We start from the raw sequence: 16,776 nt of genomic DNA, 5'->3' as shown, positions 1-16,776 counted from the left end.
TCCATAAAGCTCTGAATTACAGGAAGGCCATCTCCCATAGACTACATTGTAATGAAATCATTTACATTTTTTTTATTTCCTTTTTCTCTGTAATAATAAAACAGTACCTGTACTTGATCCCAACTAAGCTATAATTACCCCTTATTGGGGGCAAAACAGTCCTATTGGGTTTATTTAATGGTTAAATGATTCCCTTTTCTCTGTAATAATAAAACAGTACCTGTACCTGATCCCAACTAAGACATAATTAATCCTTATTGGAGGTAAAACAATCCTATTATAAGATTTTTTAGTAGATTTAAGGTATAGAGATCCAAATAATGGGAAGACCCCTTATTCGGAAAACCCCATGTCCCGAGCATTCTGGATAACTGGTCCCATAGCTGTACTAAACAGTGATATAATTAGCAGATATTGCATCCTAAGTCAGAATCATTTAGGGCTCCACTAATCTTTGAGGTATTATTCATAAACGTACTGAAACTGTTCATTAGTCAGTGACCCACTGGGCCCCCCAGCAATCACATGGTCTTCTTCCTTTATTCTAAATACAAGTAATGTAAGTTTTCATTTTTCTTCAAACAGAGACTAAGCCATAGCTTACTGTGTTATACTATCCCTTTGATAATTTGTAATTACATATGAAGTGAGTTGGAATATTTAAAGCTTCACACTGGGGAGTCTGCACTGATGGTATGATCCAGTTAATATGAAGGGACGCTGCTTCTAGTTCTAAACCTCACCAAGGTAAGCAGTATGACAATTGCAGCTTGTAATAAGGATACCAAATAAATCATACACAATACGATTTGCCCTTATTATCTCCCCTTCCTGATTACCTAATGATAAAGAAAACAATAGCATGAAAATAAATACCGAAGGCCTATTTTATACAAAGTCTAAACTAAGACATGTAATAATATAGATATTACTTTAGTAATATTGACAAATATTGCCCATGTTTACTATAATTTACCAGAAATTATACAAGTATAACATTCAAGCATCAATAAATACATCAGAGCTTAAATATGCTCACGTAGGTTTTTCTAGTATTCTTTCCAGCAGCACTTGGTTTGATTATGCAGCTCACAAAACAGCAAAAGTCCATTTGTTCACATCTAAAAGAGTGAAATTCTCTCCTACTAATGTGCAAAAGCCATTTAAAGTACCCTTCTCCTAATAGTCCAATTATTTAAGTACCACTTCCAATACATCTCTGTGTATCTCTTCAAATAGTCATGAAAACAGCTGCTCCACGCTTCATAGTCACACTATAACACAGTGTACAGTTATATTTTTGCTATTTACATTTAAATTAGAATTCTTATTCAAACTGAGCTTATAAAACAAAGGTGAAATGGCAGTTAAGGGAGTCAAGGTTGTGTCAGGTCTGTATGGGACTAAATAAAATGACACATTCCTTCAGTATTAAAGGATTTTAAATAGCTGGTTGGAAATTAACATAGAAAAAAAAACAGGTTTCAAATTGTGCAATTCCAGATCCATGAAGAGCAACGTAGAGTAAGATTTCTGGCTCAGCCAGAATTCCGCTTTCATCAATTTGCCTTACTTATCAATAAAATCTACACCGTGGGGGGTTAACATGGTACAATAACCCCCAACCTCTATAACTCAAAATAAAAACTAGGGTTAATCCTGCCTCATGCAAAATCAGCAGTGATTGCACCGATACGTCACAGTACTGGGTTTTTTTTCAGCTTCCCACTATTAAATATTTGGTATTACAAAGTGAGATTTTGAGTTTTATTTTGCAGTTCTTTGGTTTAACGTCCATTGATGCAGCTGGAAGAGTGAGCGGAGAGCGCCACCAGCATGCAGGTCAGGGGAGGCCTCGGCAGGGCAGCTGCTGCAAAACAAGCAGAATAATGCGCACAGCCCTTCATATTCACACCTAGATATCGGAAAATGCACTGTGCCATTCCAATAAAAAGCCCTTGCAGTACATTGCAGCACTAGGGCAAGTCTGTCCTTCCCTCTTCCCTACTTTATCAGCCATTACAGTCCAGTCCATCCAGTCCATTTAGCTTACATGGGCCCTTTTGATACCTGAAAATCTGGCCCTTTGCAGCAGGAAACACTTTAGCCTTCATTTCCAGAACCACAGGGAGGCCATCGGATCAGTCATTTCTAATTCCTGGCCTCAGTAGCAGCAAATGTGGTGAATAATATATGATATATAGGGTTTATAAAGCACAAATGTAATGCAAGGTGTATATCTAATATGTAGCACAAGGATTCTATTTATACCAAAGTACATCTGTGCAACTGGCAATCATTAAAAATACAAAAGTAGAGGTTGCGTTTCCGCCCACATCATTTGTGTATATAGGACATGCTGGAAATCAAGGATGTAGAACTCATTCTGTCAGCAGACGTATCCAGTTTCATGTTCTGACCCTTTTTGGAGATTAAAAATATGCCTTCAGATAACAAGGCAAATGTTAGTTCATCCAAAGGCAAGGATGCTTTATAAACATGTGATACACGTGAAAATGGCTGAAATTCATTGGAAAAAAAGGCAATTACATGCTATTAAGCATGTAGGGTTGCTAAACAATAAGTGCAAGTGATATTTCCTTGTCATTATTCACCTCACTGGTAAATGTAACATAGAAATATGAATATTCTAGCGGCAAAAAAACATCCATTCGCATATTAGTCCCAGTTACACTCAGGGGTTTGAGTTCTCTGCCTAGCACATTGCCTTCATTGGCAGCCGCCTCAGTCACTTTGTCTTTCCAAACACTCTTTGAGGTCTGGTGTAAGCAAATAGTGTAGAGCAGCAATTCATTTATATTGTAGAGAAAACTGTAATTACTGCTAAATAACAAGCACTTTCTTTGCTTGAATAATTTATCCAGCATAAGCTGAACGGCTCTGTTTTCTTTACAGAAAAGGTCTGAAGCATTTGTGCACCGGGTGCAAAGGGCTAGTGACCTTGTTGAATTTTCAAAAAAAAAACCAAAAAGAAGACATGCCCTTGAATGGCCACATTAGCCAAAAATCTCCTCAAGGTTCATTAGCTGTTTGATCTGTTCGGTGTGCATTGAATGCCTCCGTAGGAGCATTTTCTTGCTTTTTGGTTCTTTTGGGAGGAGTGGAGCTGATGGTATGAGTGGTTTTGTTCCTGAAGACATGAGCTTGCTGTGGACACTTATATCTGGGATAGGCGGGTGAGGGTTCACATTCAAAGGTGGGAGGAACCCTGGCCTGGTATGAGCAATATGGTCTAAGAGTAATGCCCCTGAGCCACGTCTCTCTAAAATGGCATGGTTTCTTCTGCTCAAAGGAGTTACAGATACACTCTCTAGAGATTCTCTTGAACCTGTCAGCAGTTGTTGTGGGCATAACATTTTCTTCTTTTCCAAAAGAGATTTGCTGTCTTCTGCTGCTCCAGCAGGGCCAGCACGGGTGGTGAGCTGGGAATCAGAGCTATAGTGATTTGCACCTAAATTTCTCCTTTGTACAATACTTTTCAAGCTTGAAACTGATATGGAGTGCATCAAATCGGGCTCTTGATCTACAGGAAGGGTTTCTGGCCTGTTTGAGATGGCTTCAGGATAAATTGAATGTGAGTGGATTTCATCGTATGATAGTTTTCTTGCTCCTGCTGAGTCAAAAGTTTTAAGCAAATGAGTTGCGTCCTTCACATCAATGCTCTGGTGGCGTGTAAAGTACCGTTTAGAGAACATCAATTCATTCATCTGAAGAGAGAGCTCCTCGTCAGGAGTGATGTCCTGCAGCTCTTCTTGCAGAGAAGATACTTTGTGTTGATGTAGCAGCGAGGGTGGGATTTTTAACCAGGGCTCAGAGTGCAACCTCTGAAGAAGAGGAAGCTTTCCTCCAACATGCGATAAATGAGGTTTCTTTGTAGGAGAGCCTGGCTGGGATGAGCCTTTAAATCCACAAGAAGAGGAGGCCTCTTTAAAGTTGAAAAGTTCTTTCTCTGTTTCAAGTGTATTTGAAGTTGGAGCGGGAGATGTTTTTAGCTCAATATCTGAAGGTGATGTGCAGGGGCTGGGAGAGGTGCTTCCTTCAATGCCTGGAGATGGTGGAACATTGAGGTACTGCCTTGTAGTCTGCTTTCCAGATGCAGACTTGTCCTTTGTGATGATTATAACTTCTTTGCCTTTGGCCTTGCAGGCATTTAGCAGAATTCTAAGAGTCTCTTTGTCCTCTGAATTAACTGCGTACACCAATGCAGAGAAACCTGTGTGATCCTGGAGGCTGGGGTCAGCTCCACTATCTAATAGCAAAGAGACTACTTCTGCACCCGCACTTTCCAGACATGCATGCATTAAGGCAGTTTTTCCAAATTTATCCTGGATATTAGGATCTGCATTGTTTTCTAGCAGATATTTAATCATTTTGACCTTGCTGACACTTTGGTGGTCCACATGTTTGGTTTTGCAAGCAATCATCAGTGGGGTTTCTCCACGATCATTGCTCTCGTTGATATATGCTCCTCCCTCCAATAACAATCTCGTGAGACGCAGTCGGCTTTGGTAAACTGCTTTAATAAGAGAGTTGCTTTCTGTCGTGACATCCACTGCCTCATCCATGGTAACTGGCAATTTCAAGCAGACCCTGGTGAAAGAAAATACAAAGGTTAAGCCAATGAATTTGGGATAATGTTCATTAAAGGAAAAGGAAAGTCATTTTGGCATTTTACTGCCAATAGATTTGCCACATTAGTGCAAGCTGGAACACTATATTTATTCTGCAGAAACTATTACCATACCTAAGTAAAGAGCCCTAGAAACTCCCTCTGTTTGTTTAAGACGGCAGCTGCCATTTCAGCAGCTCTAGCCGTTGGTAGCTCAGATCACAAGGGAGGGGGAGTGAATTCTTATGGGAGGGGGGTGCAGGAGAAGGAAGAGTGGTTAGAGCAGCTGAATGTAGGGTCAAACACTCTAAGAACATGTTTACAAAAAAGGAGACAGGAAATCCTGTGTTTCTTTTGATAGAGGACTCACTGTAGCGTTTCTGTGAGCGCTTATGGCTGTATTTATATAGACCTTTCTGATAAAGCTTACTTAGTTTTTACCTTTCCTTCTCCTTTAAGGTTTTACAAACACCCTATTGTGAAATCCATTATTGTTACATATTCTGCTAATCTTTCTGATCCTGTAAAATACCAACTTACCATTCCAATGAAAGGTTTTGTGATTTAGGAAGATTAGCATGATATTGTTCCCACAAGAATGTTCCAAACAAATATGATTTAATAGGAGCTGTATTTTATTTCTTATGTTTTCTGAGAAATGCATGTAAAATACTCAGCAGGGAACTACCCTTTTTTGTAATACAATATTATAAAGTGTTTTATTTTCTGTCTCAGATCTCATTTTGTAAGTTTTATGTTCAGTAGTACCCTATTTTTTGGTACACACTTGACCAGAAGACACTAAAACTTTTTTTGGAGTCAAAACAGCCAAATTGCAGCATTTAAAGCATTGATTGGCCCAGTGTCCCCCTTAAATTACAGAATAATATTGGTGTATGAGCTGTTGCCTCAAGATATCAAGGACAGCAAAATGAAATCTCACCATAGTTGACGTTAGGATTTCAGGTGTATCTAGGAGATCAAATATGCTTTCTCCTCAAATCAGCCTTCAGACTGAGCCCACCCTGCCAATGCTCCAGGCCACACATGGGACCAGACCAAGAGTTTGGGAACCACTAATTTAAAGGAAACAATCATACAGTAGAAATTCTGTTAAAGGAACAGTAACACCAAAATATGAAAGTGTTTAAAAGAAATTACAACGTAATGTACTGCTGCCCTGCACTGGTACATCTGGAGTGTTTGCCTCAAAAAGGCTACTATAATTTATATAAACAAAGCTGCTGTGTAGCCATGGGGGCAGCCATTCAAAGGAGAAAAGGCACAGGTTACAAAGCAGATAACAGATAAGCTCTGTAGAACGTAATGGGGTTTTATCTGTTATCGGCTATGTAACCTGTGCCTTTTCTCCTTTTTTCCAGTGTTAATGGCTGCCCCCTTGGCTACACAGCAGCATATTTTTAAAAACTATAGTAGTCTTTATGAAGCAAACACACAACTTTTACCAGTGCTGGTCAGCAGTACATTATATTTTAATTACTTTTAAACACTTTCATTTGTTGGTGTTACTGTTCCTTTAAATGTTTAACATTAGATCTGTGCTTATCTCCCAACTGTTTTTCAGCAACTGACCAGTGATCTCTACTCTGCTCCATTCTTCTCCTCTGTTCTTTATTTCCACCCTTCTCTCTCCCCCATTTCTATCTCTAATATAACATGTCTTTTACTCCTGATTTCTTCTATTGCTCTTGTTTTTACCTCTTTTCACTAACTGGTACTTCAGGGTTTTGTTATTTTCTGTACACAATTTATCCTTTTTTTATAGTTGAACATGAAAACACCTGCCCCGCTCAGCCCAACTGCCTAACAGCTGCGCTCCTTTACCTACTGGGCACGCACCTGCTATGCTATAAAGTAACAGTCGTAAAGCCTCTTGTTCCTTCTGCCAAACAATAGAACGGCAAGCCCAAGTGAGAGGGTAGGGTGCCGTGCAGCGTTTATGATAAAGCAGTGACATCTGCAGTATAGAAATTAACTTGTCGCCCTATCACACTGTGCTTCTAAGGCCTTCTCTGTTATGTTTTCCCCTTGATTATTAAGGGAAAAAGTGCATCTTATTGTCTGAAAAGTACCTTTTCTTGATCAATTACAGCTCTAGTACCTTTGCTATCTTTGTAATTAAATAAATCACTCAACAACAAACACAATACTTACAACTGCAAAAATAATTATGGGGTCGACTAATCCGACATTGTCAACTTTTTACAAGCAGGAGTGATGCCCACTTCTCATAACAAGACAGGAACATTTTTGATTAATGATAAAACAGTTGGCCCTGTTGAGAATTCTCCCCAGTTTGATCCATTATATATCTGCCCCTATGACTATACAAATAATAGGTGTTTTTTTTTTACAAATAGTAGTTTTGTTTTGTTTATTTTGAAACTACACAACATTGCATGCTGTTTTTAGGCAAACATAAACATTTTTGGTTAGGTATCCCTATAATTTAAAAATGCCCTGTCATGTTGATGGAGAAATGGCTGTAGCATGATGTATTAAGACCTATGGCATTGTGCTGTTATATGGCATTAAAATCCTTGGTGACTTCTAAGATACATATACCCATACTGTGGACATGAAATGTGAGCACTAGGGGTCACCTAGTAGTACCATGATCGCTATAAATGGATTTACCTTGAAGTATGTTGGTTATGGAATTCCTTGGTTATTTCTAATATCCATGTTTATGCACAACAGAAAACATTATTCCATACTTAAATGCCCATCAGAATATAAAAAGGGTTATCTTCTATTTAGTGAACAGTAAAAGAGGTTATTCTGTGGACAATGATTTAGTTCTGCACATTTATGGAGATTTTTTTTGCAGGATATTTTTTGTAATAACCATAGTACCCCCCTAATCCTCTTTCCAAAAAGTCATTGGATAATGACCCTCAACTGCATCTTAGCACATACAGAATGGTCACCTGTCCAGTAGGAGGACTGGAGCCCGAAGGTGCCCATAAATATTCCCTAATCAAACAATATCTAACTGGGGGCATTCAGTTATGGATTGGGTTGGGCAAAGGCAGGCTGTGGGACTAAGGGCATGAGTTTTCCCTTGGTGTGCCCTACTGGATAATGAGCAGAAGTAATGGTCAAAGTACTGTATTTGTTACAAATAAGTTAGAAAGAGAGCCCAATGAACAGTTGTGTCCCCATGGGTCCAAGGGGTAACTTTCAATTAATGAAGTATTAAGAAAGGTTACTGACTTTTTAATATAGTATAGTTTATCTAGAAGAGCTAGCTTTTCCAACAAGGAGCAAATTCCATACCATTATTTTCAAGTATATAAAAGTAACTGAACGGATTTATACATGTCAAAAGAACTTGCATATCGGACCTAAGGCATTGTTTCTTCAACCATGAGGCCAGACTCACTTGTAAATGTCAGGAGAACTGAGTGGGCTCCTTATCCCCATTCACCACAGATGCATCTACAGATTTAAAGTCCCAGCACAGTGCCCATTAATGTAAAACTTTATATAACCATATTGTTTACAGACTCCTGTGGTCATAACGTTAATGTGATTTTTAAAATGGATGAATCCTGGCCCAGGTGTTGACTAGGATTTACATGCAAAGTCTGGATGAAAAAAACCAACAACCTAAGGAAAGCACATTTTAAATGTTATTTTAAAACAATACTCATGGTCATTAATCTCTGAAGCTGCCTCCTGTGATTAAATGCCCATTAGTAGATATGCATCTGGCTAGATGTTATTGCCTTTGCTACAAACTAATCAGATTAGCTATATAAATGATATTCAGCTTCGCTGTAATTAGATCTCTTATATCCAACGTGTTTCTCTCTCCACTTGATCTTTTTTAGCTACTTTTGCCGCTGCTATCTTTATTCTAGGGTCTGCCACGGAGGTTTGTTGGCTCATTCAATCCCTGCTGCTAAACATGCCATATTCTTCCTACAGTAAAAATACATAAAGCACTTATCACAGTATCAGGCATTGTTTCCACATTCAAAATGCTGATGTTGACTCTGCTGCCGAGGGTTCTATGTCTTCGTGATGAACAATTTAGTCTACAATGGCATGACATTTCCTATAAAAACGCTCTTCACGTGAGTAAAGAGTGTTTCAATATTTACTAACCAATTCCACCCACTTCTCTGCTCAGTTTAGTAAACATTTTGATCCTACTCTGTATGAAAACTGTTCATGTTACATTTAATTCACTCCTGTACAGTAGGAGGAATATAAAGGATTTATGCTTATTATGCAACTGAAAACAGGCTCTGTGTGTCATGAAAATCAAGACACAATACAATAAATGCAGAATCTCCTGTACAATCCCAGGTAAATGAACAACTGATTTATAATCTGATTTGTTGTGTATCACAGTTACTGTTTGCCTCTTCCCCTTCATTATCATCTCTTTCCTACTTAACTCAACCTCTGTAGCGTTATATATACTCTATCAATGCTATAAGTGACAATGCCATTTTCTTTTCCAGTTTCAGAGCCTGACTCAAATCTGTATCTGCCTGGTTTCCCTGAGAATCTCAAGCCTCTAGGTTGCTTTGGATTAGGTCTACAAAAGTGGGAAGGTTTAACCCCTTTTAGAAATTCAAAATAGATACGGAGACCCCTACAGCCTTGTCCAACCAAAAGGAAACAAGATAATAGAATTCAGTCTATAATTCAGTCTATATGTGCAAATTGCACTTTCTCAACATGTTACCACCTTAAGACCTTTATCAAATACTGGCTTGGATCCTGCTGGGTGAGCTAACATCTGGATTTTATAGGATCATTTGTGCCCCCGGTGTGCTTCTCGATACTCCTATTTGCTTCTGAGCTTGTCCAGAGTCCTAGCCGAGATGCCAGGGACTTAAACTACTTTCCTTCATTATAACGCTTAAAGGGGCGGTTCAGCCTTAAGATAACTTTTAGCAAGTTATGGAATGGCCAGTTATAAGCAACTTTTCAACTGGTCTTTGTTATATATTTTTTGTAGTTGCCTACCTGTTATGACTTTTTGCAACTTTAAATGGGGCCCCAGCTACTTGAAAACTTTTGCTCCGTGGGGCTATAATTTTATTGTCATTGTTATTTTTTATTTCTTATGTTTAATTCTCCTATTCAAATACCTAAGGTAATTTGATGCCCCTAGCAACCAGATAACTGCTGAAATCCCGAACTGGAGAGTTGCTGAACAAAAAGTGCAATAATTAAACATAATACAAAATGATAGAATATTACTCTCTACATCATAGTAAACGTTAACTCAAAGGTAAACAACCCCTTTAAGCTCAGAGCTCTTCTCAACAAGTATTTAAATAGATACTGACACCAGAAAGTAAATTTTTTTACATCTATCATAACATTGTCTTTGCAAGAACTTTATAATTTTGCCATAAAAATATTTGCCTGATGCGTTTACATTCCCTATCTGATCCCCCGTGTTCCTCTATGAGGGGGCGGCCATATTTGTCTGTTAGCATTAGAAGCTGTAACTGACAGGCTGGGAAGGGACAGTCAGGTTGGCAAAACAGTCAGGTTTAGGGACTTCAAGTAACAATTACTTGCAAAACCAAACCTGTCAGTGAAAAATCGTCAACACGACCTATAGGTAGCTTTTTATATATATTCATATTTTAAAAAGTATTTTTTTCATGCCAGTATTACTTTAAGCTAACCATGAGTAATCAGATTCTTGTCAGTGCTCAATGATGTGTCAAATACTTATATAATCACAGCACAAATGCAACAAGTCAATACACAACCAGGGTAGCCATTTTGAGCACTACTGAGTAATGCCACCTACCTACCCCCCCCCATATATTTGTGATTTAAGGGGTGGTTCCCTTTTGGGTAAACTTTTAGCATGTTGTCAAATGGCCAGTTCTAACCATCCTTTTAACTGGCCTTTGTGATTTATTTTTGTATAGTTTTTTAATTATTTGCCTTCTTTTTCTAACTTTTTGCAGCTTTCAAATTGGGACCACTCACAGCCAAAAAACTATTATTCTGCAAATCTAGGAGTAAATCTAAAGCAACAGGATATGCTAAGTAATCATTGAAGACATTTCTATACTCATCCGAGCAGCTTCTTCAGTTCAATTGACTGGTAAGTCCTCAGCATATAAACTCTTCCTCTAATCCAATCACAATGGCACTATGTAACTCTTCAGAGAGGTGACACCTGAAACTCACAGAGGTGTGAATGCTGTGGAGTTACTGTGATAGGATTACCAAAGTATCATGCAACTCATAGAGACAGGTGTTACCGGTGAGAGTGTTTGAAGAGTTCTGAAACTGCCAGAATACAGATGTTAGAACAGCATTGTATGTAGCAGACATATGGAGCTTATATGCTGAGGACATGCCATACCAGTCAGTTGAACTGAAGAAGCTTCTCAGATGAGTAGTAAAATGTCTTCAATGATTACTTAGCGAGTCCAGTTGGTTTAGATTTACTTCTACTTGATATACCATGACCCAGATAAATGAAAAACGTCTTAGTCATATTACTCTGTAATGCTACAGTTGTATTGTATTTCTCTATTCAAGTCCTCACCTATTCATAATAAACTACAAATATAAAAAATGAAGGCCAATGGCAAATTGTCTCAGAATATTACTCTCTATGACATACTAAAAGTTAACTCAGAGGTGAACAGCCCCCTTAAGTTTCTGCCTTTACTAAAGATGTTAGAATTGTTGTGTATTTGGCATGGTTTTACCCCCTAAAGGTACTGGTCTTTTGGATTTATTTCGGTTTGGCACATTCTAAACACATACAGAATATTACACAGTGTCTCATTATGTCTTATCTAAACGGAGTCTGCTTACTGATGTTCTTTCCCCTTCATTAAATAGATTACCATGCCATCATCAGTAAAACATCCAATTTATCAGAAAACTGCTTAAGTAAAGTATTCCCCAAGAATCTAATGCTTTGGAAAGAAAAGGGGGAAACATAACAAAAGGTGTGGTTTTTGAATAAATATAGAATATTATTTAGAAAAAGTCTCCTTTTCCCTGTTTTCTTTGTACAAATTGTTCTAAAAGAACAAAATCAGAAAATTCCTTTGCGAAGCAGTTTGTTCCTCTTTCAAGTACATAATTCCATGCCTGAAATGGACACATACATAGGTTTGGGCATTAGTGCCTGTTCTGGTCGGTTGGAAGGCTATACTGGGATAGCTATGGTCATTTCATATAAAACACTGCATTGTACTTTTAATAAACATTCTCTACTCCTAGATACACTATCCCACCATTTACTGTATTACATCAGATAATGATGGGGGTAAGTTTGCCCCAGTCCTAGTTACCCAATTATAATAATAGCAATCAGTCTGATAATTATTCTCAGTTATGCATTTTGCTTTGTACAGGACAAGGGTGGGCAATGATGGGTAGGGTTGCCAGCTTTTGCCAGTGGCAATATTGGCCTGTGCAGAGGAGGGGCTAGGCAATGATGTATCATGCAGGGGCGGGGCTAGGAAGGGAGGAGCTGTGATGTAAAAGGGGCAGAGCTGAGACGGGGCAGATCGAGTGTAGATTTGGGAGAGAGAGAGAATTAGTTTGGGAGGGAATTGGGGTGGGCTGAGGGTAGAACCACTGGGGATTACACATTTTCCAGTATATAATGACACACTGGCTCTGGCTGGTATTTTAGCATCTAGACCAGTGAAATACTGTCCAGATAGCAACCATACTGATGGGTAACGTACGCAATAAATTACATACCTTGGAAAGTAAAAGTCTGGGCAACAGGGCAGCTAGAAGTTACATTCCTGTGTTCTATAATTAAAGGCATTTATATACATGCCAGTATCTATTATATTTATAGTATAACAATTATTTTATTTATTTATTTGGATTTTTATTTATTTTTTAATTTCAATTTACCAGTATGAATTATGATTGATAGAAAATAGAACCTTCTCCTGAGATTCACTATTACTAATCCATTTTTTACGCTTCTCTGAGATAGATTACTAACTACATACATACATATTGCTTAAATAAATGTGACATCAACTCTTCCATAGTTAAAGATGATATTGAATCATTGTTTAGTTCAAAGAATACATTTATTTTGGCATGGATAAAAAATAATAATCCAAATTATATTTAAATGAATAGATTCTTATACATATAACATCTGAGAAAAGTGATTTCTGCAAAAAAATATTTTTGTGACCTGAAACACCTGACAATGAGACAATTATAGCAGCACTAGTATGATTTAGGGTATATTTGGGAAGATAAGGACAGCGAGACTGCCTGACAGCGGAACCCTGCTAGGCTGCAATAGAATTAATGGGCTGCATTATAAGGAACTGAATAGTGGTTAGAAAATGAGAGGCAACGAGGAAATTGAAATACGTTTCTGCAAATGCAGATAAGAAGCATTTTATGTTGCTAAATACATGCAAATCACAAGAATAAAGATCTGTAATGTTATTATTAGCAAGGATTTCTTTAGTCACACTTAGAATCTCAGTTGTCGTAAGCTTAAGGAATCAAGCAGTAATACTTGCAGTCAGATCTCTTACACTGATTATAAAAGAGGATGATGTATAATCAAACCAATAATCTAAATTTGGGCTAAATATGGGTTATGGAGAGTTAGTGCCACAGGAATCAAGCTGACATTGGCAAATGTATGTAGGATGATGTAGGGTGAGCAGGTAATCCCATATCAGGCTTAGGGGTGAGTAAATTATTTTAAATGAGACAGGGATAACCAGTGTATAAGGGAGAGACCCCCATCTGAAGATGTGCCTAAGATCATCATAAGGCTGTTTAGAAAATAACAAAGCTCACTGATGTGTGAAATGGTTTGTGCTTATCTCAGGGAATGGACAGCCTTTTGCTGTATGTTCTAGTATTAAGTATTGATTGCACACTGGGACTTGTTTGTACTTGTTTGCACTAAAATGTGTTTTGTTGTAAAATTCTGCATGCAAAGGACCCCATTCAGCTGTGAAAATGAATGTCCAAATGAGCCTATTTGGTTGACTATTTTGGGGGAGTTACATAAAGATATTCTCCTTATGGCTTGGCCAGATGGGAAGAGTTTCTGTGTGACACTTTAGAGCAGGGACCCCCAACCTTTCTTACTCGTGAGCCACAGTCAAATGTAAAAAGACTTGGAGAGCAACACAAGCACCATAAAAGTTCATGGAGGTGCCAAATAAGGGCTAAGATTGGCTATTAGGCAGCCTCTATGCACACTATCAGCTTACAGGGGGCTTTATTTGGTAGGAAATCTTGTTTTTATTCAACCAAAACTTGCCCCCAAGTCAGGAATTCAAAAATAACTCCCTGGTTTGGGGGCACTGAGAGCAACATCCAAGGGGTTGGGGAGCAACATGTTGCCCCTGAGCCACTGGTTGGGGATCACTGCAGAGATAGGGAGCAGATCATTTGTTAGGGTATTAACCAGCAGCAGGGAGAATCTCAATAAATATATGCCCAGCATTGACCCTCAAGAGTTTAGGTAATGGAAGTTAAGTATAAGATGAAACCCCTCTTCATTTGTGTTACATTTCTCTTTTTTAGAGAACAGTTTTAACACAACAGTAAAAATAAATTTGCAATGGGCAAATAAGCTCATATTGTTTTCATCTAATATCACAAAAGCGGATGTGTCCCTGTTCACATATGTGGGAATGGGATCTATTAACTAGAATACATGGGGCCTGGTGTAATGTAGGTAAGGGGCCTTTCCACAATGCTATAACTAACCCCTACTAAAACCATTTATATATTCATTGAAATATGGTTGTTTTATGATCTATGTGGATTTATTCTCTCTGAGCTAATATTAAGTACAACGTACTGCCTTATTATTAACACTCCTAAGCTGGCCCCCCCATGACAGCATATAGGGACAGTATCAGTGCCATCCATTATTACAGAGCAAGGAGACCCCATAACTTTTAGTTATGGCGCTTGCCTACTGCCCCTTTTTCTCACTGACTGGCCCATGTGCAGTACAGTCTGGCTAAGTATATCCTTAAGGCTCAACCCAAACGCTCCGCTCCAGAATAGACACCTCCCGACATGCTGTACAATGTAGGTCAATGATTTACATTTCTTCTGCAAGTTTTGAAAAAAAAAAATGTAGAAACAGATTGAAATTAATTTCTGCATAATGACATGTTTAAAAGATTTCATGGAGCTGAGCTGCACAAGATGAATCTACTGGGGGGAAGCCAAAGATTAAATAGTGTTTACTTAAAAAGCAAGAAAAGTAAATTTACATTTGTCAGTCTTCATTTCAGTAATATATTAGGGATGTAGCATTTAAATAAAAAGATTATCATAATGGTTGCGGCGTAATTTCATATTATCGTATTTTTAGTACTTAGGGTATTACGCCTGACAATATGGGCCTCGCGAGTTTTGTAAGCTCTTTTAGCATCCACATCAGTGTCAATTAGTGGATTAATTAAATCAATAACTGGCGCTAATAGCAAGTCATTATTTCCTCCAGTCCTCGCTATTAATAACACCGGGGTTTCTGCCTAAATGACTTTGCTTTACAACAGGACCTGCCCCTGCAGAAAATTCATATTTGACCTAGCGATGCACCGAATCCAGGATTTGGTTCGGGATTCGGCCAAGATTCTGCCTTTTACATCAGGATTTGGCAGAATCCATAATAATCCTGGCCAAACCGAATCCGAATCCTAAAAATCACGTGACTTTTTGTGACGTAAACAAGGAAATTGAAAATTTAACCCTTCCGAACCCTAATTAGCATATGTTAATGAGGATGTAACACTTCTGTAGCCTAATTACCATATGCCAATTAAGATTTAATACTTGTGTTGCCTAATTAGCATATGCTAATCAGGATTGGGTTTCGGTTCGGCATTCCTTTACGAAGGATTCGGGGGTTCGGCTGAATCCAAAAAAGTGGATTCCGTGCATCCCTAATTTGACTGCACTATATCCTTCTCAAATCATATCAAAGCCTGATGATTTTTTCCTTCGTAATATTGCCCAGACGCACTTCTTTCTCAAGCAACAACTCAAACACTAATACATGGCCTTATCCTATCCTGCTTGGACTACTGCAATCTCTTACTAAGTGGTCTCCCACTTCCCTCCTATGAAAAAGTCCTAACTCTGCTACTAGAATTCTCCTGCTCTCTCTTATGCAAGAAACTGCTCATCCCCTGGTAAAAGCAAAGGGTAACATACAAAAACCCTTCTGCTAACATTCAAAGCCTTTCTCTAGTGATAAGCTAAACTGCCCTGGTTTGCTCCCCCCAAAGAATAGCAAAATTGCAGAAAAACTTTTGGCAAATTCACTGGAGTCAATGTGCATTTTTGCAGGATTTTTTCTTGCGCCAAATGATCTGGAGTCAGTGTCCATGTTTTTTCATGATGCAAATGCATTGAAGTCAATCATCATTCTTTATAGAGCAAGTGCATTGGAGTCAAGTGCAGAGTTTTTTTCTGGTGCGGAGTTAGTGACTATTTTTTCTGGTTCCAAAAAATGGGCATTTTTTAAGCGGCAAATGCATTGAAGTCACGTGAAAAAAAGACATCTTTTTATTATGCTGAAACGAAACACATGACAAAATTCTAGCGAAAATCCTACAAAATTATTGACGCTTCCAAAAACATGGATTTTGCTGAAAATCTGGATCAGATGAAAAAATTGGCTTAGAACTACCCTTCTACCCTTCACTCCTCTGCTCCTCACTGCAATCATTCACTTGTCTCCCCGTATGTTCCTTGCTGTCTCCTCTCTAATTCACCGTCTTTTTTACACATCCACACCCACTGCTCCCTCTCCTTTCTATCTTCCTCCATAAGGAACATTCTGTGAATCTCTTCTAAAGGAAGCTCAGATCCTACCTTTTAGACCACAAGACTATTATCTGGTCCAGTCTTGGCACTTAAAGGCCAATTCTTAAACCTTTGTCCGCTTTTTCCTCCTATTTGTGTCTGTCTGTTATGCACCAACTTAGATTGTAAGTTCCAGGGGGCAGGGACCTTCTTCCTACTGTGTCTCTTACCAAATGCCACTTAATCAGGTGCAATTCTAACAGGGGTGGGCCAAGCCACTGGGTGCCCTAGGCAACCTGGTTGGCTACCTTACCCTTAAACCCTCCCCTGCACAATGACAA

General features: G+C 38.5%; 1 protein-coding gene across 1 annotated transcript in view; it reads right to left on the bottom strand.

Moving 5' to 3' along the window:
- Positions 1-537: 537 nt before the first annotated feature.
- ankrd34b (ankyrin repeat domain 34B) overlaps positions 538-16,776 on the bottom strand; it is a 37,833-nt gene continuing 21,594 nt past the window's right edge. The window contains exon 2 of the mRNA XM_018090786.2: positions 538-4,611. Coding sequence (XP_017946275.1) covers positions 3,018-4,586 — 1,569 coding nt within the window. The 5' untranslated portion in view covers positions 4,587-4,611 and the 3' untranslated portion in view covers positions 538-3,017. The remainder of the gene's footprint in view (positions 4,612-16,776) is intronic.

This window comes from Xenopus tropicalis, chromosome 1 (genome assembly GCF_000004195.4).
Source record: "Xenopus tropicalis strain Nigerian chromosome 1, UCB_Xtro_10.0, whole genome shotgun sequence".
Classification (NCBI taxonomy): Eukaryota; Metazoa; Chordata; class Amphibia; order Anura; family Pipidae; genus Xenopus; species Xenopus tropicalis.
This window is presented reverse-complemented; position numbering and strand designations above follow the sequence as displayed.